The sequence below is a fragment of the Protopterus annectens genome, chromosome 3.part1 (assembly GCF_019279795.1).
Source record: "Protopterus annectens isolate FY-2018-M chromosome 3.part1, PAN1.0, whole genome shotgun sequence".
In the NCBI taxonomy this organism is placed as follows: domain Eukaryota; kingdom Metazoa; phylum Chordata; order Ceratodontiformes; family Protopteridae; genus Protopterus; species Protopterus annectens.
This window is the reverse complement of record NC_056732.1, coordinates 686,889,328-686,915,898: the sequence shown is the minus strand read 5'-3', so window position 1 is coordinate 686,915,898 and position 26,571 is coordinate 686,889,328. Positions and strand designations below refer to the sequence as shown.

Here is a 26,571-nt window from a genome sequence, read left to right as displayed (position 1 = left end):
AAATTCAACTCCAGTTTCAACTTTAAATGTATTATAGTGTTTATCACCTAAGCACTTAGACATATTCAAAATGAAACCATATTTATAATACAATGCCCAAAAACATTCTGTAATAAAAATGTGAAGTTATTGACAATATTAAGACTCTGAGACCTATGCGCAATATGAAATATAAAAAAAAAACTGTTACAATTAAAACAGTACAAAGAACTTATGTAACTGAAGCTGAAACCAATGAGAACACAGCAAGACATAGCAGGCAAGCCACTGTACGAATGCATAAAGCCTACAATAGTAATTTGAATGTCCCAAAATCCAAGGCAATAGAACAAGATATTCATCTGGTCCAAACAATAATGAAATGAGTATATTTCAAATTGTTTCAGGACAATACTTCAATGTATTAATTCAGAACATAGATATTTCAAGATATTCCAAATGGAAAAAATACCTCCGAAAAATGTCCTGAAGAGGAATAACTATAAGAATCAATCAGAGGAGGTTAGAAAGGATTTGGAAGAGAGTTTGGAGAAGCAATTCACAAAGAGACAATGGGAGGATATATGTATGTCTCCCAAATATGCAACAACATTTAGAAGATTTAGGATTTATGCCTGGAAATGTTTACATAGATATTTTTATAGCAAAAGAATGAAGATCTGGACCACCAGGCTGAATAAAATCAGTAGTTTAATAAAAATGCAATAGGTGAGCACTTTCAGAAAATTTTCAAACACCTGTTAAAATACATGACATCCAATCAAAAAGCTCAGTGTTGTACCCTCCTCTTTTTTAAAATAGGCTTAGTAGGAATAACTCCATTTAAACCAGGTACTCTACCAGCACCCAGATTAATTATCCATCTAGTTTCACTACATTCTGTTATATATTTCAAATCACCCCCTCTCCTGGTTGGATGAATAATTTGTAAAACCATAAAAGAAAATGCATGCCCAGGATACTGCTTTACATGCTGATACAAAGCATTATGTATGTTGGCTGTACGTATAGCTGACATATGTTGTAGCACCCTGTCTTTCAATCTACAATTCGTTTTGCTGACAAAAAATGAATAACATTGCAAACAGCCTGCCAAATATATAATATTGCTAGTCAAACAGTCAGCATATTGTTTCAGTGAATACCTCCTCCCAGACATTGGATGAATGAATACGTTGTTGTGTCTAATGTGTTGACATGCTTTACAATGTCTACAGGGGAATGTCCCCTGTCATCCTATGACAGGTTTCCTAGCCCCCTGTTGGTCAGTACACAGCAAATCTGTTAAGTTCGTATTATGCTTAAAGCAAAATATGAGTTTCTGAGTTATTAATTCCTTAACCTTATCATCTGTTAGTAAAATTTTTCAGTTTGGGCGAATAATGTTACATACACCTCTCACATCGTTACTATAATTGAAAATAACTCGTAGGGGCTGCCTTCTCATATCTACCACCCTATCACTCACTTGTATATTTCCTGAGAACCAGGGTCCTGCCCTGTTTGATCACTCCTCTCTGCTCTTATTAAATGCCCGCTGTACTGTATTGTGATTGTATCCCCTTGCTTTTAAATTCACTATAAGTTCTGTGGATTTCTCTCTATACACCTCATCATTAGTACATAACCTAGATGTTCAAAAAAACTGTCCCTGAGCAATGTTGTCAAACATGTATCTAGGGTGCATACTATCATAGGTTAGGAGACTATTTCTCCAACAGTCCTTGCTATACAACACGGTCTCAATCCATTTATCTACATTTTTCATTACTCGAACATCTAGAAAATCTATAGTTGTATCAGAGAACAAAACACTAAACCTCAAGAAATCAGTGGTAGTTTCCAGATAGGTGATGAATTGATGGAGATGTTCCTGTGTCCCTGTCCAAAGCAGGAACATGTCATACACAAAACAGACATAATAACTCAGGAACCCCTTCCATAAATGTGTTGCCTTGAATATTACTTGATCCTCCCAATATGCCAACACTATGTTGGCATATGAGTTTGTGCAGGGGGTGCCCATTGCCACACCCCTGCTCTGACGGTAAAAGCAATTGTTATACATAAAAATATTGTTGCTCAGTACACACTCTAACAATAAACACATACTATCAATGTAGTTTGATTCAAAATTTGTGCTTCTTTCAAAAAAAGCTTCAATGACCATCAAGCCATATTCTTTGTAATAACTGTGAACAAGTTGTTTATATCCAGGGTTACTAACAAATGATCCATACAATCAGCATTAGGGCCTAAATAACTGTGTAGAGATTGCAGGAAATGAGCTGTATCCCTCAATATCCTGGGTGCAGAGATTAAACACTTTCTTAATTGTGCCTCTACCTAGATAGAAGGATTCTCAGTGGCCCACCCCCTGCCAGATACAATCGGACGTAATGGTGGGTTCCTAGAGTACTTATGTATTTTGGGTAAAGCTTTGAATAATAAAATGACAGAATGTTCAATCAGTACAAACTTAAAAGTGTCTTCATTGATCCGGTTGCTTAACCTAAGGTTAAGAAACTCATGCTTACCCTTGCCACTAATTCTATTGGTATCTATTGGTGTTAGTCGTTGATAGGTATCTAAGTCCCCCAATAGCATGAGAACGTTGTTGTGATAGTACTCACTGATCATAATATGTTCATAATATGTAAAATCATAAAAGAAAATGCATGCCCAGGATACTGCTTTACATGCTGATACAAAGCATTATGTATGCTGGCTGTACGTATAGCTGACATATGTTGTGTGGATGATATCTTCAAGTTTTTAAACACTAAAAATATGCTTGGTTTTCATAATTTGAATATGGAACAACAACAAGGACTAAGCGCACTTATAAATAATAAAGATATCACAATAAAGCCTGCTGACAAGGGAGGGGCAGTTGTAGTTATGAAAAGTGAGTACTATCATAACATCATTCTTATGGAGGGCATTATTGTACTTAGAGAATGGGGTCTGTATAAAATTGTTGTCTCACTTACTTATTACTATGTTTTTTATATATTTTTGATGTAAAATAGTTCCCCCGCTTAATGTTTCAAAGTTGCTGTAGTATACGTAAATGGTGTTGGAGGCAGCATTTTACATCCAAAATATAACATTTAAAAAAAAACAGATTTCACTTTATTTTTTGCCCCTTACTCCTAAAATGTGTGGTTTGCTGCCAGTCATTGGGATTGAAGTAATTAAATAATGACATAGATTTGACTTTCAGACTTTATTTCCTTCAGAAAATTCATGCTAACACAAATTCTGTTATTTAAGCTACTTTGTAGTTTTATACGAACAATATTTAAAATGTATCACTATTTTTGAGCCTTTTTTCCCTCTTTATTTCAGGCTTTATCTAGATATCTTGAGCTAAGATGTTGAGAGGTATGCAAACCTCTTTACTGCTACTGACACTGGTCGATCTATCTCAATCTCACATACACACTTGCACTTCAGAAAATGCATGCTAACATAAATCCTGTTATTTAAGCTACTTTGTAATTTTATAAGAACAATATTTAAAATATGCTCCTGTTTTGAGCCTTTGTTCCCCCTTTAGTTTAGGCTTTATCCAGATATCATGAACTAAGAGTTCGAGAGGTATGCAAAACTCTTAACTGCTGCTGTTGCCAGTGCTCGATTGCTGTCATTCTTCACGCTCCCTCTCTCAATCATACACAATCACTTCGCTTTCATGCATGCATACATACACTCACACACGGACAGAAACATAAACACACACATATACACACATAGACAGAAGCATAAACACACACTTTTTTCTGTTTCATTTAGTTTTTACACTCACTAAACAGCAGAAGCACTGCTTAGAGAGTGTAAAATAACATCTCCAGTGATCTCGCTGTCACTCACATGGTTGCGTATAATCATATACACAGTTTTTTTTTTTTTTTTTTTTTACACTTGCTAAACAGCAAAAACACTGCTTAGCTTGATATGCTGCCATGAAGCCATGAAGTGGTGGACTCATTTTTCAGCCGACATTATCTGTAGATTAACATCCTGCTAGAGAACTTTTGTTCTCCATTCAGGTACCGATCTACAGGTCGCCCATTCTCTAATGACTGATAACTGACTTTAACAAAGGAATATGCTATGCTTATCAAGCTGTTGCAAAATGTTTACCTAGTGAGAAGACCCAGTAAAGAGAATCATCATGAAAGCAGACAGTGTAATTATATCATGATTCAAAGGCATATATTAAGCTAAGCAAATATTTTTGTAAGGTAAGCTCAGAATCTATACCTTCTGCTGCTGCTGCAATCCTTAATTTAGCGGTTGTTACACCAGGATGATGGAAAGGTGTCTCTGCAGTTACAGGTTCCTTCATATCCTTCCGTAATCCTGCATATAATTAAATGTATTCCAGTTTATTAGGAACATCCAACAGCAATATATTTATAATCCTAAACATGTTTTACCAATGTGTGAGTTACTACCTGAAATACTGAGTCTTGTAATTAATTACATTGTTAGATGCACACATATTATCCATTTAACATACCTGACATGCACTGCTGCTTATCCCGCCCTTTTATTGCTTATTATGTTTTCCCACTGCTAGTAGAGTGTAACGTTGATGAGGTTGTAATAGTTCAGGTTCCCGATACTGAACAACATCATTAATGTTATTGAAAGGAACTCACATACAGTGCAGTTTCTCTCTGCATGTCAGCAATAATCCAGTTTGTGTGAGCGCGTCTCTCTCTCTCCAGTTTTACAACAGTGGAGTTTGTAGAGCTACATGGGGGGGGGGGGGGGGGCAAGAGGTGCAGGAGGGCTGCTTGCTGCCCTACAAACAATGTTTTTGTTGTGGGCATCACTGAAGTAAAGACTAACCAGTAACTTTCATCCAGATGAAGCTACAGGACATGACATGAAACATAATAGAACCTCATATTTATAATTCAGTTCACATTTTGCTTTTGCATGTTTGCAATTTTGCTCACAGTGCTTCTGCTAAATCTTGGTTTGTCTTATTATCTTCTATTTCTGTACACATATAACCCAGTTATTAATATATGAATGTTATAGTTCTGAGTTTTTTCGACTAACTACATCTGCCATGCAATTACTGTTTCTTTTGTTGCCAATATATTTTTGGACCTTTTTTTTTGCTGGGCTTTTGCTGAAAAGGGCATTTTTATGCTGAAGATAAACTTTTCCAGTAAACAAATGCAAACAAATAAGCAAGCAAATCAATCAATAAAAATTCACATAAATATTTTGATATTTACAGCATCTAACTATGGAAGCAATGAACAATTATCATTACAAGGAATAGAACTGTATATTAATTAGGACTTAAAGTTCAATATGAATGCTCCGTTTTTCCTGTTGTTATGGTAGCATGTCAGTTTTGGGTACAATTACCAAAGATTATTAAAAAAGTGCAACATAATTTGAATATATTTAATTTCTTTTAATCATCATCATCATCATCATCATCATCCCCTTTTTCCCATTTACATGGGGTCGGGGTATCGTATTAACTGTCGCCAACTCTCTCGATTCAGTGCCACTCTCCTGCCTTCTTCAACACTCATGCCTGACTGTTGCAGATCTTCTTTCACACAATCCATCCACCTCTTTGCTGGATGTTCTTGCTTCCTCTTACCTTCTTCCTGTCTGTCCCAAATCTCCCTCACCAGATTGTCTTCTGCTTTTCTACACATGTGCCCATACCATCGTAATCTGTTCTCTTTGATCTTTTCTGCAATTGGAGCTACTTTGGCTTCTGCTCTTATGTCCTCATTTCTTCGCCTGTCCCGCAGTGTGCATCCTACCACCTTTCTCAGGCACTTCATTTCCCTCACCTCTAGCTTCTTCAACTGTTCTGCCTTTACTGCCCAGGTTTCTGTACCATACAGTAGTACTGGTCGCACCACTGTCTTGTACACCTTACTTTTCAGCTTCTTTGGCATTCTTCTGTCATATACTACACCTGATACTCTATGCCAGTTGGCTGCAGCCCCTCTGATTCTAGCTTTGACCTCTTTATTCAGACTACCCTTCTCCTCAACCACCCCTCCCAGATACTTGAAGCTGTTTACCTGTTCCACTATCTTCCCATCTATCTCTATTCTCAGCTTCTTCTGATTTCCCCAATCTGCTGCCATTACCACTGTCTTATACGTGCTTAGTTTCATCCCATGTGCCTTCAGATTTGCATTCCATTCTCCTATCCTTTGCTGAAGTTCTAGATCAGAGTCTGCCTGTACTGCCACATCGTCTGCATACAGCAGCTTTGTTGCTCTGACCCCTCCATCCTGTTTGCTGATGTAGTCCATTACCAGTATGAACAGCAGTGGGCTCAGAGCTGAACCCTGGTGTACACCCACTCCCACTGGGAACCCCTCAGTGAGGCCAAACACTGTTCATACTTGAGTCACTGGGTCCTTGTACATAGCCTGTACTAATTCTACCAATGCTTCTGGGACTTCAAACCACCGCAGTACTGCCCAGATCAGCTTTCTTGGGACCTTGTCATATGCTTTCTCCAAGCCTAGGAAAGCCCAGTTTGACTCTCTCCTCTTCTCTAGTTTCTTCTCAAGTATCTGTCTCAATGCAAACATCGGGTCAATTGTGCTGCATCTTGATCTGAATCCGAACTGTTCATCTCCCATCTTACATTCTACTATTCTGCGTATCCGTTTATCAATCACCCTCTCCAGAACTTTCATGCAATGTGGCAGGAGTTTGATGCCTCTGTACTGTTCACAGTTGTGGATGTCCCCTTTGTTCTTGTACACTGGCATGAGTATGCTTATTCTCCAGTCATCTGGAATACGCCTTTCTCTCCACACTGCAATTAGTACCCTCAGGAGCCATTTCTCCCCTAGCTCAACCAGCATCTTTATCATATCTGCTGTGATCTCATCTGAGCCTGCTGCTTTCCCTGACTTCATTTTCCTTAGTGCTGCTCTTACTTCTTCTAAGCTGGGCTCCTCTTCTACTCTCATTGTAGGCTGTTTCTGGGGCAGTACCGCTTCTGTGGGGTTTTCTTCATTCAGAAGCTGCTGGAAATACTCCTTCCATCTGCCTTTGATGCCCTGTGGGCTGGTAAGCAGGTTGTTGCTGGAATCCCTTATGAAGGGTGTCTGACTATCTTCTTTATCTTTTTGTCTTTGCCTTGCAACCTGGTATAGTTTCTTTGTGCCCCATACTGAGTCACTTTCCAGAAGCTGATAGAGTGCCTCTGATGCCCTATTCTTTGCTATTGCAACTTCTTTCTTAGTTTTTTTGTTTGCCAACCAGTAGTCCTTCCTAGCTTGGTCAGTCTTTTCAATCTCCCACGTCTTCCTGCACTCCTTCTTTATTTTGATTACTTCCTGCACTTCTGCATTCCACCACCAGCTTTCCTTATGTACCTTAATTCCATACTTGGCTCGGCCACATATCTTTTCTGTAGTCCTAACACATGCTATTTTTAGGCGCTGCCACTCTTCTTCAACTCCACCTATTTCCTCCTCTTCTTGGGGTGCTAGAGCCCTGAGTAATTCCTTGAACTGCTGTACTTTTTCTCCAGTCAACTTCCAGGTCTTCAGCCTGGTCTCTGTTGACCTTAGAGCCTTCTCTGACCACTGCTTGCAGCTGATTGAGGCAACTACTGGTTTATGCTGTGAACCGACTGTTTCATTGGGGATGATTTTGCAATCATGGATTTCACCCCAGTGCCTTTTCCTTACTAGGAGGAAGTCTACCTGAGTTGCATGTTGGCTACTATTGTATGTTATCTTGAGACTGTCTCTCTTTCTGAACCATGTGTTGGCTACTATCAAGCCATTTGCCAGACAGAAGTCTAGAATGGCTTCTCCTTCTTTATTCCTATTGCTCCACCCATGTGGACCCATGCAGTCCTCATATCCTGTTCTGTCTGTCCCGATATGTGCATTTAAGTCACCCATTATCAACACCAATTCATGTTGTCCTGCTTTATCTAGTAGGCCCTGCAACTGCTGTCTGAATGCACTCTTTTCCTCACTATCACAACCCTGCTGTGGGGCATAGGCTGAGATTATGAATAGTGTCCTATCATTACACTGGAGTCTGATTGCCATGAGTCTGTCATTAATTTTGATGATGTCCCTCACTGACTTCTGAAGCCTCTGTCTCACCACAATTCCTACACCATTTCTAGACCAGATGGCTTAGTGGTTAAGGTCTTCGCCTCCAATGCACAAGGTACAAGGTTCGATGCTGACCTCTGACTAATGCCTGTTTGGAGTTTGCATGTTCTCTCTGTGTCTCCGTGGGGTTTCTCCCATGTTCAAAAAAACATGCTGAGTGTTTCCATCTCAAATTCACCAATGAATGGAGCTGTGGGCAGCAGCACAGACTCTACATGGTGCCCAATGGGGTGAAGAGTTGTAAAAAGACTAACCGCTTTGAGCATCTATTGTGGTATGCAGTATCCTCAAGATAGGAGAACATGGATCACAAACTGCATGCCGTGGCAGGGCTAGTCACTCAACGGTGTAAAATATGGCTCTAGGTGATTCGTTCATGTTGACTGTCGCCAAAAAATGGGCATGGGTAGTTACCTGTGATAAGTGGGTTGAGGACCCGGCCTACTCACTGACCCACGCCAGGGACCCTCAATAGGCTACTGGCTGGCCAGTGTCTAGTTGCCCAGTCTGGGTTACCTGGGATAGCTCTGTTGAGTGAAAGCTGGACATAAAACCAACCAACCTGCCAAACATGAACTAAGAATTGCTACGCTTAATGTAGATTCACTGACAGGACGCAGCTTAGAAGTGGATGACATGATGATACGGAGGAGGCTGGACATCCTATGTATCCAAGAGACGAGATGGAAGGGCAGTACAACAAAGCCACTTGGCTTGGGATCCAGACTCTACTACTCAGGTGGTGGACAGGCTTAATTTTTTTTAATATTTTATATAAACTTTGTAATTATTTTCTTGGGAGAGGTGCTAAAACAGACTGCTCTATCAGTATTTCTGATTTTCCCTGCTTTACTTATCCACTTCTTATTATATCCTTAAGTTTCTTATGCGAATTTAACTTCAAAAGTTTTGTTTCATTCCTGCCTAATTTATTCCTACTCATGATTACCTACTAGAAAACTCATATTGTGAAAGTTCTGCCTCCCCTTAATTTAAACTTCATTTACCTTCCTGTTCATAGTTTCATACCCATATTTTATACTATCTGTTGTTAACCACTTTAAACACTTTCCAGCCGCTTACTATACCTAGCACTGTATAGTAAAGTACATGTGAACAGAGAAAATAAAATATGCATTTTGCTTAACAAGAAAACTGTTTAGTGACCATTTGACAAATGTAAAATTATGTTTTTCATAGCATTATACATTTCTCTGAATTATAGTTTTACATTGGAAGGATCTTACTTTAAATTATAAATAGAGGCATCACATGACTTAACTTTAAAAGACCTCGATCGACGAGGGTTGCCTCAGGTAGTATAAAAACTCACTCATGTTCAAAGAAAATACACTCCTTTTTGAAATAACTTTAAAAATATGTGAGAAGGGTACGTATGTCTAGAATACAATTACATAAGCCTAACAGTACCAGAAGTTGAAGACAGAGTTCAGGTAGGGGGAGAAATCCTACAGCAGTAGCATAGGAGGAATGCAAGGTTAAAAGAGTAGAGACCAGAGAGTGGGAGATGTAATTATTGTTAGTCAGGGAAAAGAAGGGAGTTGAATTTCAAGGCAAGAATGAACATGAAAGGAAGAGAGGAGGAGAGGTGAGAGGATGGACTGAGGGAACCAGAAGCATGTCATGGTGGGTGAGTACAGTGACAGATGCATATACTTTTAAGATGGGTTTTGAGAGCACCCTTGAATCGAGTGATCAAGGGTGATTAATATTCCTGATGTGTAGTGGGAGTTTGTTCCAGGCTTGTACAGGACAGTAGCTGTACAAGTTTTGCTCAGTTTTGCATTTAGGTTTGTAGATAATGAGGAGGTTTTGTTCAGAACTTTGGAGAGACCGAGGGGGGGGGTATAGTAGGAGACTAGTGAGGCCAGGTCAGGGCAAGAGGAGGGCTGGAACAGGATAGAATGTATGATCTGAAGCTGAAAAATGAGAAGTTAGTGGGGAAAGTTTAACCAGTTTAGGCTTTTGAGAGCAAGACAGTGGTGAGACTGATAAGCTTCACCTGCTACAAATCTAGCTATTTTGTTGTAAGTTGATTCAGATTTAGACAGGAGCAAGAACTATAGGTTTGTAAGGATCTGACAGCCATAGAAGAGGCTTGGAAGGAGATAAGCATGGGATAGAGAGATTTTCAAACTGCTGGTGAGAACGTTTTTGTTCCAGTACGGAAGTCCGAGTTTTTGATGAGTTTTTGTAATGTTATTGGTGATATGTAGATCGAATTTGAGTTGACCATCTATGATAACCCCTAGAAACTTGGTATGAGACTTGACTGAGATAGGTGTATTATTAAAGGAAGAGATAGAGAAGGTAGATTTAAGATGGTTCAGGGTTTTGGGGGTGAAGAGCATGAGTTTTGTTTTTTTAGGGTTAAGAATCAGCTGGTTCTAGGTGAGCCAAGCTCAGAGAGGGTGTCTGCTATGGTAATGACATATATATATATATATATATATATATATATATATATATATATATATATATATATATATATAGGTTTACCATCAGAAGGTCGAACCTGACCCCATCGAATGATGAGATCATCGACCTACTTCTGTGAAACTGATAATGTTGAATTCTGACATTGTCGAAATACGACACCGTAAATCTCAGAATGGGCTTTAACATAGGTAGAGATGGGGGTGAGATTCATACTTCAACAATTTCAGGTTCGACATTGTCACCATTCTGCCTCCAGACTTCGACTGAAGTGGGTTTGACTGAACCCAATTCAAGCTTCTGATTGTCATCCTATATATATATATATATATATATATATATATATATATATATATATATATACACACACACACACACACACACACACACACACACACACACACACACACACACACACACATCAAGGATGCTATAGAAAAGAAAAAAAACAGGCATCCTTATGTTAAACTTCTATTGTTAAACTGTTTTTTACCAACATAGTTTGAGTTACCCATGGGTTATGTTTTTTCACTAATTTCTCCTGTTCCTTTATTTTTAGCATTTCCTTCATGGCTTAATATATATACCCATGAGAAGTTGATTTAAGTTTTCCTTGACAGGTGGGTGCTCAGTGGGGGAAATATATTATTTTTAACACCATCCATTCTATCGAGGTTGATTGTATACCTAGAAAAAATGGTCTTTCTAAAGATTTTGCTATCTTCTAAGCTGATCCACAAATCTATTTCCTTATCCAGGCTTCATTTTATGTGGGATCCTCCTGCCTGGTCACTGATTAACAACTGCCAAGAACGCCTTCAACTTTTGTCACAATGCCTTAGTAAGTCTAGAATATATTAATTTGACAATTAGCTGGTTTAGATAAAAAAGAAATACATCTGTGGTCCTACAACTGAGCATAACAATGAAAGCCATTACACTGAAACTGTTTGGTATTTTAGCACAAGTAAGGTGCCTCTCGTTTAAGTCTGTATGTTGTACCTGTATCTTTATGGGATTTTGCTGGGTGGTCCAATTTCTTCCCACAGCTAATAGGCGAATTGATTTCGTCCAAATTTCAAATTGCATGTAGGTGTGGATCTGTGCAAGTGTGTGTATGTGTGTGTGTGTGTGTGTGTGTGTGTGTGTGTGTGTGTGTGTGTGTGTGTGTGTGTGTGTGTGTGTGTGCATCCTGTGATGGGCTGGCATCCTGTTCAGGATGAGTTCCTATACTTTGCACTCAGTGAGTGCTGGAATAGAGTGTACATTTTCCTCATCTCTGCACTAATGTAAGCAGCTAATCAGAGAATGAATTAATGAAGGAGTACGGCTATGTGGTTGTTAATATGTTAATTCTATAGTCATCAGTATTCCCTTGGAGTAGATTTCCTTGGCAGTTTTTCATTCTCATTCCTGTGCTGAATTTTTACTTTTCAGAATCATTGGAAAGCTGCAGCTAAGTATTTCCTGAAGTAAAAGTACTCTTTAACTGAAATGAATATCATTATTTTGTAAATGCAGTGAGACCACCACCTTTCAATAAATACTGGTCTTGGCAGGGACAGAACAAAATAACCAAAATATGAGCTGTCCATAAAGTCAGAAAATATTACTAAAATTGTTAATGTAGCATGTCTAGGATGCCCCATACTAGAAATATTAATCTTTAACTGACATTTGTTATTTAAATATTTTCATATTTACATTTATATATTTATAACTGAGAGCTACATATTATTGAGAGGAATGGTATGAATTGTGATAAGTGGTAGAAAAAGACATTGTCATTGTCACCTTCGAGTACTCTATACTGGAAGTATTGGTAGTTGTTTAGTAGCAAATATGAAGTTGTATATTAATATTTCGAAAAACTAGTAATTTACTGTTGCATGGCATCAGGTGAAACCTTAGAAGAAATTGAATAAATTCTCATTGATACTTACATATTATGTTGTACAGCTTGAAATATATTTAGCACTATTTATATTGTGAATTATACAAATATGAAGACTTTTTCATATTTCTGTAAAGATCTCAATAAATGAGCACTCAGAAATGAATTCCTTGCTGTAACGTGAAAGCTCATGTCTGGCTACCAAAAGTGTTCTGTCACTGTATGTTTATTCTGTACTGTATCCGTGATATGAAAATGTGTAAGACTTCAAGAAAAAATATAATTTTGCATTTGTGTGCATTATACTGTATTGCAGTATTAAAGACAGACTATTATCATTGCAAAAAGGCTTTTTTACTACTAACCTTGCTGTTTGTACCTTTTTAATAGAATTTACTGTTCAAAAGATAACTGCATTTGTTTGGCTTATGCTTTTTAACTTGAGTTTTCAAAATCTGCCCTGGGATGTGAGGAGGTAAATGGGCTGCTAGAGCTGGTGTGACATTGCATAGCCCATGCATGAATTTGAATATGCATATATTACGCTAATTAGGCATCCCTGATCATCCTTGAGTTGGGTCTATATTAGAATGGCGACAGATTAAAATGTCAAAGTGCCTAAACGCCAAAAATGCAGGACCTCAAACTTGCTATTGTGGGGGTCTGCACCCCCTACACCCTCCGCTAAATATATATACCAATTCTGAGATCGCACTACAGTGAGGAAAGGGCAAATATTCCAATCTTCACTGTACTGTGATCTTACAAAAAGCATGTCGAGTTCCAGCATTTTCGTGTTTAGGTGCTTCAACATTTTAATCTTTCATCATTCTAATATAAACCCCCTGATTCTAAGACCCTTTTCCCCCAATTCTCTCATCCGGAGGTTGAATGGTATGCACCCAACACCTGTATGATGCCTGCATTCATGCACAAGTGCTCCTATACTTGTTGGTCTGTAAAATACTGAGAAGTAATTGTCTGCTGGTACAGCTTTCGTTTGTTAATATGGCCAGTTCTTATTTCCAGGAGACTGCTAATTACTGACAGTTATGAGGTACTGCATGAAAGTCACTGTTGCTACTGATAAGGTGTCTGATTTTGCAATGCCATAACTTTTGGCATAATCTTTGTACAAGTTTGGCTCTGATGACTAGAAACCACAACCTGCTTTCTTCATCCTTATTTGCATGCCATTATAAACTCATTAGAATGTGCTTCTTCATTTGCTTGTCATCATATGACAATTTACATAGCATTCTTCTGTGCCTTTTCAGTACTACATGCTTTTATGAATCGCTAGCTAGCTGTGCATTCCAGTTTTCATTGCAAGAACACACTGTGAACTCTATTAATTGTTTATGAATATCCCTCTACCCATAAACTTGACATTTGAACTTAATGAGCCTGACATATTGTAACAAAATGCTTTGACCTACAAAAATAATCTCCAAGTTTTTATTAAACACGCACTTCTAGCTTCAACAGTTGTGTTAGATCTTTTGAACTGCATTTTAGAATAATTCTAAGGCTTGTAATCTTCCTTTTTAAATGAAAACATGGAATCACTGACTGAATAAAATCCTAGTTTGCAGTAAATACTTGTTACTGATGGAAATTCATTACACTAGCTTTTATACTGCATCACACACACTATTTTTACTCAGGTGAGGAGATGATGCAATACAACCCATCCAATCTTGCTTCTGCTTATCATAATGTTGGCAGTTTTTGTGACATTTTCTAAGATGATCCCAGAAGCTTTACTCTGATGTTATGTCAACAATTCTGCAAAATGTTAACAGTGTCCTTAACTATGCTGGGCTGGCATTTGTCATCTAGATTAAGTAAATGTTGACATAACATCACTCTATGATATGTACCATAGTTTTTTTTTTGTCTTACTGAGCACCTACAGTGTCACTTCTCATCTGAGAAATATGGTTACAATGCAGTTCTGCTAGGATTAATGTTAGAGATGCATTTTGCTAGAAAAATATATATTCTGCTGTGGTCTATTACATTTATAACATAAATATAAATTACAAATCTACGAGACACATAATGCATTCCAATTCTGTTATTAGAACAATGCATGCCATTTGGCAGACAATTTCCTGTTTGAAGAAAAAGCAATGGTATGTGGCTTACCATGACTTGTAATCTGTGATACTATGCCTTCTGCTATGTTTGTGCTTCTTGTAAACTACAGCAGATACATTAACCAGCACTAACATTTAACATATTCTTTTAAATAGGATTGTAAATGTTAATATGCAAATGAGGTGGTCATGGTACTGTATCTCAGGATAAGATAGGATACATTGTAGAAGAAATTAATAAATTAGGAAAAATTACAAAGCGAAAGAAAATGAAGACAGACAGAACTGATAGCTTTGATGATGGATGAGGAAGCAGGGGATCTCTGATAGGTGGCTTCCTTATTAGTGAAGATTATCATCTTTAGAAAAAAAAGGATAATAATGACTAGATACGAATGGTTAGCAGATTTTCCAACAAGGTTGTCGGTTATATTTACATCCAGGGAAATATATTAGGAGGAAGAAGAAGAGCTAGACCCAAGCAGAAACTGAAATCCAGACACTGAAGGGGGAACGTTCTTCACCTGGTCCTCCCCATTCAGGATGAGGAAACATGACTCTATGCAAGACATCCACTGAGTAAATCAGACCATGCCATGATCTGGCTCATGATCCTTGGACTATCATTTGAAGGTACAAAAATGCCAAAGACTGGTTCATAAGTAAGTATGAGGCTAGCTCCCTTTTTGGGCCATTTTAAGCCTAGCCAGTTTCCCTTTTTGTGTTCAAGTTAACCTGTCTCATTTGGCCTTACCATTCCATGGATGATAATTATATATTAGCCCTAATGAGAATAACTGGGATCATACAATAGATAATCTGAGGACACCCAGCTTGGAATAAAGCATTTAGGAGCTGCCTCTGTCAACTAGTAGTCCAGGGAGCAATCCTGGGGTAAATATTATGTTTCCTATCTATAGATCTAAATTACACTTGAATGTGGACAGGGATGAACTTTGTTTTATGTGGATAGAGAGTGTGTTCCGGAGCAGCAGCATCCTCTGCAAGATATACTTGTCTTCCCAAACCATTCGGGTGTTGATGCAGAAGAGGTTTAGATCTCTAGACCGAGTATTTCTGATGCCATTTGACTTGCTATTGTGCAATAAATCTATCAATATTGGGGGTGAGGATGCCTTGTAAGCCAGATACAGTTCACCTGTTAGTAGTCTGTAAGATACAGAGTATAGTGACAGGGCTTTGACTCAGGCCATGTAGGACATGTTGTTTAGGTCTTGTATGCTTTTAGAAAGGTATTTCTGTGGGTGACCCAGTTGTTACATGTGTTTGAACAGATACATGCCAAGGGGACATTATATTCAATGATATTAGGACTATGTAAATGTGGGCCCCACTCTACAAGAAAGCATAGTAATATATAACATGGAAGGGTGGCAATAAATGAAGACAGTAAAAGGATGACTGAGGGAAAATAAATCTTGCATCAGGAGAAAAAAGCACAGGAAGACAGGACTACCAATTTAACAAAAGATGGAATAAAGTGTCCTGGGAAATAAAAATATGAAGGCATAAAGGAGATTTGAAAAGGGGGAGGGGTGAAGGCAGAATAAGCTTTTGGTGATGTGAAAAAACAACTGTGTTCAATGTCATTTGATCAGACCAAAATAACTTTAAAGAATAAAATTGTTAATGAAAACTGGACAAAGAAATGATTTCCACACAGCAGAAAGATAGATTAGAGGTGCATGGTGAAGGTGATTTTGACTCACAATCAGTGCAGTTGTGTTAACGTAAAAAAAAAAAGACAGCATGGTATGTAGTATATGCAAATGATTCCATAATGATATGAAAATGAGGCACCTAGTGCAAATGAAAGACAGTGAGTATACCAAAGTTACCACCAAACATGGTGGAGGCATTCAGAAATGTGTAAAGCATGAGTGCTGCACCATGGTGATCATCCATACTGAACTCCAGGAACTGCCAATATACGGAATGCTTGAATGTTTGGAAGAGCAACACCTACAGCAGAATAGCACATGTTAGTGGCTGCTGTCAGAGCCAGTACTAGCCAGCCTTAGGCATAGGCCAACTAGGAGGTCGCCTAGGGCACTTCTCTAGCAGGGGTGCTTTTCCAGTATTTATTTGGGGTATGTAGACCAGTATGGGGGCACCAGTTGATGTGGTGGGGGGTACCATGGAGCCCTTTTGCCTAGGGCACCAGTTGATCTAAGGCCGCTCCTGTGCATTGCCCACTGTGGCCTTCTGTGCCAGTGCAGACAGTATTGTCAAGACCTAACTTACCACCAGTTAGGCTGAGTACCAGATTATAGACCACTGTGGGTCAGATACTACATTACCCACACAGATTAGAGGTTGAACAGGACATAGTCATCACGATTTGCACAGGTGAAGGGACACAATGACAGGTGGCAGCAATGTTATCATATGAGCTATAGTAATTTTAGGTAGATGTAGTAGCTATGCAGTCTGCTATCAGGTCATTGGGATTCTGAGATCACATCCTCTCCTGGTTGGATGAAGCAGAGAATATTGGTGATGTCTACTGAGGAGGCCTGTGGTCTTGGGGTTTTTTGCAGACCATGGTACAGATGTCACATAACTATGGCAGTATGTGCAGGCAACCTGATGGGGTATCCCTTGTTGGCAGTCAACAGTTGTACAGTGTCCATGACACAGATGATGGTCACAAGTAGGATTGGTGCTCCTTCTGCACACAGGGGATATTGATGTTGTAGAACTACATGAGTGAGAGTGTGTGGCCTAGTGAGGTATCACAGGCATGGAGCCTGAAGAGTACCACTGACAATATACATAAGACCAGCCACATCCAGCTATGGTGGCTTTTGTGGCCAGAGCTGACATTAATGTCTCAAGAGCAGTCTTTGTCTTCTGGATATGCTTGGACTGTGACCAGCCACCTCACATCTGGACCATATATGGATATAGACAGAAGGGCCTGCAGAGGCAGATTAGAGGCAGGTTGCCATCTTCCTCATGGATGCACCAATGGATGCAATATCAGCCAGAAGTGACTTCAGGACTGCCCTCTGCATTATCTGAGTATACTCCATGTCACTGTCCAGGTGCTTCATGTCATCTTACAGGCCATGCAAGTGTTGCACATCATCAAATAAGCCACACAGTGCATTCATTATCTCTACAATGGTGTGGTTAGCAGCCGTCTGTGCCTGAATCACTGACCTGCACATCTGCTGACCAATGCCAAGTTTTGCACCCTGGTCAGAGACAGACCTGGAGTCATGGTGGCAGCATAGACACCATACATCTCCCTTATAGGTATATGTGTCCATGTCAGTCACATTGTAGCACATAAATGCTGTCTGGGCTGGGGACTCTTGTTCACTCTACATGAGGTTCACAATTGTAGATTATTCACCAAACACTGGTGAAACTGAAGGTTTAGATTGTCCCTCTATAGCTTATCATATGGGGGAATACAGTGTGTGTGTGTGTGTGTGTGTGTGTGTGTGTGTGTGTGTGTGTGTGTGTGTGTGTGTGTGTGTGTGTGTGTGTGTGTGTGTGTGTGTGTGTGTGTGTGTGTGTGTGTGTGTGTGAGCCTTCTAGTGTTAGTGTTGCTAATAGTGCCACCTCGATCCTTGTTTGGAGATAGTGCCACTGTGTCTTCAGACTGTGCCAGGTGTGCATTGCCCTCATTGCTGACTACAAGTGACCTGCTGATGTGAAACATATGCTACTCTCTTGCATTGGATCCCACACCAACAGTAAATGTGAAAGCATAAAGACAATAGATGTGTGGCACTGAATCAAATGCCTGAGTTGGTAAAGTCTCAGTGCAGTGCTTTGATACAAGTCACTTGAATTCTGAACATGTATTTCTGTGCACAAGGCTACCATTTTGGTGCATGGGCAAACATATGTGAGAGAACATTTTTTTTGTTCACATGTTGGGAACAGTAGAACTTTTGTATGGAGTCTGGTGAGTGGTACTGACATTATACAGACCTGTGGTGGTGTTACCCTGACCTGCTTAGGCAGGAGGAAGCATACCTTAAGGAAAGAGAAACGGAGTTTATCTGAAGTATTTTTGTCTTTTTTTTTTCAACAAGTCCATCAATGTACTGATTTCTTGTTGAGAAATTGTAAGTGAACATGGATGGATGTCAGAGGAGGTAAAACCACCTCTCCTGGCAGTAGGATGTTATACCATGATGCCTCTGGTAGAAACATAGCTGGCTGAACTATAAAAAAGTACATTCCTTCTACTAGCACACCAACCAGGTGTCCAGATGCATGAGACACCCCCGCCACTCATGCCCCAGCCATTCAGGTCCTGTTTATCAGCCCTGCCCCCAACCCTCCTTCTTCACAGGTTAGTAAAAAAAAATCCTTTCTTCTTTTAAACTGTAGCAAACTGCTTGCTAGAAATGTAGCAAACAGTTGCTACAGTTTATACTCTGCTTGCATGGAGTGTTACAGCACTCATGTTTTAATAAAAAAACTTTGTCCTTTTAAACTGTAGGAAAATGTAACAAACAGTTGCTACAGTTTATAACTTGCCTGTGTGGAGTGCAACACTGCTCATGCTTTAGTTAAAAAAAAGATTTTCTTTCACTTTTAAACTGTAGCAAACATCTTCCTACAATGTGGCAAGCAGTTGCTACAGTTTATACCACACATGGAGTGCTTCATCACTCAAGTTTAACTGCAACTGCAATAACATCTTTTAAAAGCTGGTATTGAACTAGAGAGTGATCAGGATGATGTATGGCCCCCAACATCACTTCCCATAATACTTTACACCCACAGAAGTTACCCTTCTTGCCCCAACCTAGCTACTCTACTGGCATCCGGTGCCAAGTCACTAGTGGTAATCAGTCCTACCTCTCCACAGGGAGTAGAGGTCAATCTACAGTAGGCAATCAGGAGGGCTCGTTAGTGGCCTCAATAGCCACTACACAGAAAGAGGGTGGAAGCTTCTCTTTTGATAATGGCATGAAGGGGCTCTCCATGGTCTACCAGTGGTGGTTGAATAGGCTGGTGTCATCTGAGTTGCACTGACAGGTAGACACTGTGGAGTAGTAGAGTTCCATGACTGACAAATCTGGACACCAGGACACTGGAGGAACAGCCTTCACATGATGTCAGCCACTATGATGGTTGATGTTTGTGTGAGTTGGCATATGGGATGGCCTGACATTTGCTATCTACCCTTCCCTTTCCCCAACCAATGTGTTTGCATACCCTATGCATCATTTCCTACATCTTATTTGTTGAAAGTTTCCTCCCTCAGCAAGTGTGCACCCTCTGCCTGTCTGCTTGTGTTCATCCTCTGTTAACTCCATGTTATGTGTAACTTCTACCCTTGTATAACTGTGTTTTATGTGTTCCTCCTCTGTTAACTCCATGTTATGTGTAACTTCTACCCTTGTATAACTGTGTTTTATGTGTTCCTCCTCTGTTAACTCCATGTTATGTGTAACTTCTACCCTTGTATAACTGTGTTTTATGTGTTCCTCCTCTGTTAACTCCATGCTATGTGTAACTTCTACCCTTGTATAACTGTGTTTTATGTGTTCCTCCTCTGTTAACTCCATGCTATGTGTAACTTCTACCCTTGTATAACTGTGTTTTATGTGTTCCTCCTCTGTTAACTCCATGCTATGTGTAACTTCTACCCTTGTATAACTGTGTTTTATGTGTTCCTCCTCTGTTAACTCCATGCTATGTGTAACTTCTACCCTTGTATAACTGTGTTTTATGTGTTCCTCCTCTGTTAACTCCATGCTATGTGTCACTTCTACCCTTGTATAACTGTGTTTTATGTGTTCCTCCTCTGTTAACTCCATGTTATGTGTAACTTCTACCCTTGTATAACTGTGTTTTATGTGTTCCTCCTCTGTTAACTCCATGCTATGTGTCACTTCTACCCTTGTATAACTGTGTTTTATGTGTTCCTCCTCTGTTAACTCCATGCTATGTGTAACTTCTACCCTTGTATAACTGTGTTTTATGTGTTCCTCCTCTGTTAACTCCATGCTATGTGTCACTTCTACCCTTGTATAACTGTGTTTTATGTGTTCCTCCTCTGTTAACTCCATGCTATGTGTAACTTCTACCCTTGTATAACTGTGTTTTATGTGTTCCTCCTCTGTTAACTCCATGCTATGTGTCACTTCTACCCTTGTATAACTGTGTTTTATGTGTTCCTCCTCTGTTAACTCCATGCTATGTGTAACTTCTACCCTTGTATAACTGTGTTTTATGTGTTCCTCCTCTGTTAACTCCATGCTATGTGTCACTTCTACCCTTGTATAACTGTGTTTTATGTGTTCCTCCTCTGTTAACTCCATGCTATGTGTAACTTCTACCCTTGTATAACTGTGTTTTATGTGTTCCTCCTCTGTTAACTCCATGCTATGTGTCACTTCTACCCTTGTATAACTGTGTTTTATGTGTTCCTCCTCTGTTAACTCCATGCTATGTGTAACTTCTACCCTTGTATAACTGTGTTTTATGTGTTCCTCCTCTGTTAACTCCATGCTATGTGTCACTTCTACCCTTGTATAACTGTGTTTTATGTGTTCCTCCTCTGTTAACTCCATGCTATGTGTAACTTCTACCCTTGTATATCTGTGTTTTATGTCTGCATGCTTGCCCCTACACTTGCCTTCTCCCACTTTCCCTCATAGTACCATTTATCAGTATATCTGTCTGCTACATTTCACCTTCTAATATAACACATGGAAGTGTTTTCAACAAAAATATTAATGCTGATCAGTCCTGCTGACTCACTAATTTGTTACTTAATTGCACAAAACCTGATACTGTTACTGTTTCTCTGTCTGTGAAAGTGTAACAGAAATGAGATGACATACTTAGACACACACGCACACAAAAAAAAAAAAAATCGGGCACCATATAAACTCTGATGACCATAGAGATATTTATTAATTTCTTAAAAGTCTGTGTAAGAACAGTAAAAGCAACAGTCCTGCCAGGGGATCTTTTTATAAGCAGTCTCTTGGTACATATTGTTGAGTTAGCCTCAGTGCAGCAACAAATTCTACATTTACCCTGTCTCCACAGTGCCACACACAATTACCCAGTGTGCCTTCAGTAGGATCGCAAATACCCTAGAGTGAAAAATGTCATGAATGAATGGACTGGAAAGAGTACAAATGCACCAAGCAAAACATTACAGTCATGGCATTCAGATGAGATTTGAATAGTGCTGACACTCTAGTAGTAATGGTAATCAGGGGGCACACACTGATGAGTCACTCAGCCTAATACTGCACTGCTGGGTGCTTTAGTGCTTGTATGTAATGCTTCAAGTCTACTTGGAATAAATCACCTCACTCTTCTATGCTGATAAGAGCTTCCGCTATAGTTCCCTTAACCAGTCAACAGTAACAGATGAATCAGCCTTATATTCTTGCTTCTGTTGTGATTTAATTATACCTATTCAGAAGGGAAATGGGGTTAACAGCAGACACCACTCAGTCAATTAGTTTGTGGAATTTCTGTCTCATTGAAGTTGCCATACCTGGCTCAGTCACTCACCTGTGGTACTTCCTGGTTGTTTAGAGGGTACAACATGTAGCAGAACATCAGTTGCAGGAACTCTCAAATAGCTTCACTCCATCTCACCTTTTCCACAAATACTCACTATTGATGCAGAGCAGAGAAACTTCAGACATAACCTCGTAGTCTTATTTGTCACTACCAGTGAACTCAACACTACTTGATAACAGAGGGAATATTTTGCGTTGATTTTATTGAAGTATGACCAGCAAGGGGCTACATTCCCTACACAATGCTCTCATGCTCACAGAATAGCTGTTAGCTTGCAAAGCATCATGCTAATTATAGCGAATATGTTTCATAGCTCATGCCGGCCTGAGTTCAGCCTCTTTTTTGAGTAAAAGAAAGAAATATAATTATTATGGAAGACAATCTGGATAAATATATGGATGTTTTCTGGGTTACTGATGAATGCACCCACTTTCATGTGTTTCTGTGACTGACAGCCACAACGGTAAAATGCCAGTTAAGTCTTTCCCTTTAGAGTTTGCTGATAAACCGATCTGATATTACAGCACTTGTGTGATTATCCAAGTCGCCACTTTTTAAGAAGCAGACTTTGGTTTTGTTTATGTAGAAACTGCAATTGCGTTTCTAATTCCTTAAGGATCCTACCTTGAGTGACATCATGCTGTTTGGTTCCCATATTCACAGGTAAGTACTAGGTAAACATTCTACAGACCATTACACACATACCTAATAAACAGGGAGACTTTGATGCTGCCCCTCCAGTTATCTCAGTTTACCTTGAAGGTGGAAAGGGTGCTAATCTGCTTGACATGTAGTGGAAGTTTGTTCTAGAAGTAGAAAATATAGTGGGACATACATTGATTGTCCCAATGTATCTTATTTATCTGTCGAGGAAGGTTTAGGTCCTTTAACCAAGTATTTGAGAAACCATTTGTTCTGAGAAGGAAGGGGAGGCTCCTTTCAATCCATTTAAATGCTTCTCCTTTTCAGTGAATTCTTTTAATTCAATGTACTGATTAACACTTACTTGCTTGAAATCTAACAACATGCGCATTATTTCAAAGACTTTTGGCTGACTTAGTTGCAGAGTTGTCCATACCTCTTATCTGTACAGATTTTTGTAGAATGTCCAGATTTTTGCCTGATATTTTTGGTCTGGTTCTCATAAAATTGTGGTTTTCTGGCAAATCATTGGCATATCATTGCGGACTGTAGTCAGAAAATAATGGCACACATTTGAGTTTCAGACTTCATATCCTTCGGAAAATTCATGCTAATGCATAAGCCGTTATTCTATCCACTTTCTAAGTTTGTAAGAGCAATATTTAAATAATGCCCCTATTTTTAGGCCTTTGTCCCCCATTATTTGTGTCTTTGTCCAGATTTCTTGCTTTAACAGGTTGAGTGGTATGGTTATATCATATTTGCAGACGGAGTTATCTGACCTTCAATACTGTAAATTCCTGTCTTCCATGTTTGATTTTATTTTCCATGTAGCTATCTAGTCTTTTTTAAACTTAGTTAATGTGTTTGATTGTTTGACTTTTAATGGTAATTTATTCCACAGTCTTGGTATTTGTTGCATTGCATATCTTTTTCATGGGCTCACTGATGCTGTTTCTGTAACTTGTTTTTTTTTTTTTTGTTTGGTCCTTTTGGACCTCATCATTACTAGCCCAGCTCCAAGTGCCCGATGCCCACTCTAGGTCTACCAGCTACTATTCTATTCCTTGGACTTACTTCGGTTTGCTGGGGCCAGTCATGGATCCTAAGGTCATTCTGGGGGCTCGGTTGTCTGTACTTCTGAGCAGGAGGGGATTTTTTGTTTTATGTCCTACCCTCTCTCTTTCCCTGCCCCCCCCCCATGTTCATTGATTACATCTGAAGGCAACTTCCCCCTTTGGACCACTTCGCCTCTTAGGGAACATATCAACAAGCACCCACCCACCTAGGACAGACACGCCCCATTCCTTCTTTGGTGCTATGTCAGTCTCTGAGCCACTAGTTGAATCTGGGTCTGCTGGGTCATAGTCAGGGCTTTATCTATATGCTGCTAGAGTGGCTCCATTTCTGTCACTTGTTGAAGAGGTTTTTCACATGTTAGCTCTCAGACAGAAGAGTCACTACTTGTTTTTTTTTTTTAATAGCTTTCAAGATTCTTCTACTTTCTCATTTCTGGTTCTTGTTGCAATCTCAGATGCTAACAGCTGATAATCTTAGCCCACAGAAACAAAACTGAATGCATATTATTAATGAAAACAGAGTTTTAAGGTCTTTAGCTCCTCCCCCATTGCCATAACCAGACGTCTGAAGATTGTTTTTGTGATACTGGTTCAACATTTCTTTGTGCATAGCATAACCTGTCAATAGTCTAGTGAAAAATTGTAATACAGTATTCTAAGGTTTATCTGGGATGGGACTTCGGTTAGAGTGAGCAGGGGGAAACTGTTTGCTTTATTTAGTTAAGAGGTGTGGAGGGTCCCAAATTTCCTTCCATTTACCCTACATTCTAACTTGGATTATGTATTTAAGGGATGGATAAAGGGTCAGTAATTAGGGCTGAAGTATTAGCTTTTGCTACATAGGTTGGAAGTCATATCAGGAACTGTGCCCAGAGTGAAGGGAAGAAGCTGACAGAAAGAAGAGCATATCTTGAGGGTTCTTCGGGTGGCGTGGTGGTGGATGGAAAGAGACACACGTGGAAAGGTGGGGTAGGAACCTAGAACACCCTGTGATTTGCATGATAGTGCCACAAATTATTCAGAAGGATATAGAAGAAACTGCATTTTATTGGTGGGGCATATAGTTTTATCTGTTAAGTAGCTACAGGAAGGTATATGTCATGTTGTACAATTCTCTTCTCGGTTTTCATCTCAAAAAGTTTGAATATACAGTTAAAGAGGTTACAACCCACATGCTGTACCTCACCCTTATGCACTCAATGTGCACTGTATCATTTTCAAAGTTCTGACCTGCATATACATTGTTGTACATTGGTTTCCCTTTAAGGGAGAGGTTCATAAGGTTGAGTCCTTATGGAAAATGCCATGTAAAGTTGTGAAACCACTTTGTTGAGTTCAAACACTGGTTCAGATCTTCTAAAACTATGTTCAGGTGTATACCCAAGTAAAGGACAAGAGGAGGCGACAGAGAATAACACCATAGTGAAATGGGACAAGGAATGCTCCTAAGGGTTTGCGAGATTAATAAGATATTACATTGGTGGAAGGTCATGCGATTCAGGCTGCGCTCTCCTGGGAAAGGTTTTACTTGCAGAGATGTGGAACTCATGAAGTTTCACATTTCTATATGTTCTGAAACTGCTTGAAAGTACAGTTAGCCTCAAAGGGGTCTGCCCTGTGGGGTATGAATTTTCACCATTTGTTTACAAATGCTGTTGCATAGAAACTGAAATCCTTCAGTTTTCCCATGGCCAGTCTCAAGTGAATGACAAAGTGTTCTGTTTAAATGAAGGAAATGGGCTACGCTTCAGGGAGGGCTTTACCAGGGGTTAAATGGCGCCAGACAAATTACACCTGGTTCTCTGGAGGAAAAGGTTTATTTCAGACCCTCATGAACTACTTATTACTTTACTTAGGACTATAGTTTCTGTACGTCAATGGACTTCACGCTCTGCTATGTTGCTGGAATAAGGTTCCTTACTTGTTTACATTGCTTTTTCTAATAAATGATGTTGATATATGAATTGTGGTATTTCGTACAACTTAGATGTATTTGCTTCTCATGATAGGGAGCATCCTTTTAGAATTTATTCAGCTGGCATTGCACAACTTGTGTGAAATGTGCTTTATGTTTCCCAGTGTTATAATGGAAAATCAATGAAATATTCTGCAAAAAAGTGTGTAATGCATTAGCTAAACAAGATGTAAGTCAGTCATGGCCACATACATTTTATTCTAAGTTATAGGTAAACAATATGCAAACCAGTAATGACAACATGCATTTTATTATATATTATAATTATGTAGTGAAAAAAAAACCTGTATAATCAACTATTAATATTGTTAACTGATGCTGCTACATAAACTTTTCTCCACAATTAAACATTGCATTGTTGACATCACTGTATGACAAAGAACCATTATACAAATAACACTTAACACTGCTGACCATAGCAAACTTCAGGCCAGATCCCTAATATCAGTAAGGTTTATATCTACTCAATTAAACTATTCAGTCTCCAAGAGTCTTTATATGAGACAGGCAAATTATGACAAATTTTGCAATGCCATTGGCAAATGGTCCCAGCAGAGTGATAAAATGCTTTCATCTTTTTTTATGATAATCGCATTGTTTCCATTTAAGTCTGTAAGGAAGTCAGGTGCTGAAGCATTGCAAAGTATGCACTGCTAAGAAAAGAAACATTTAATTAGAATGTCTGAAGTGGACGATAAGTACACGGAACAGTGTGTGAGTCACAATG

General features: G+C 39.2%; 1 protein-coding gene across 7 annotated transcripts in view; it reads right to left on the bottom strand.

Moving 5' to 3' along the window:
* Positions 1–26,571, bottom strand: part of OC90 (otoconin 90) — a 1,698,850-nt gene that overhangs the window by 216,289 nt on the left and 1,455,990 nt on the right. For all 7 annotated transcript variants that reach the window (XM_044067044.1, XM_044067045.1, XM_044067046.1 and 4 more), the window contains one exon: positions 4,270–4,368. In XM_044067044.1, coding sequence (XP_043922979.1) covers positions 4,270–4,368 — 99 coding nt within the window. The remainder of the gene's footprint in view (positions 1–4,269; positions 4,369–26,571) is intronic.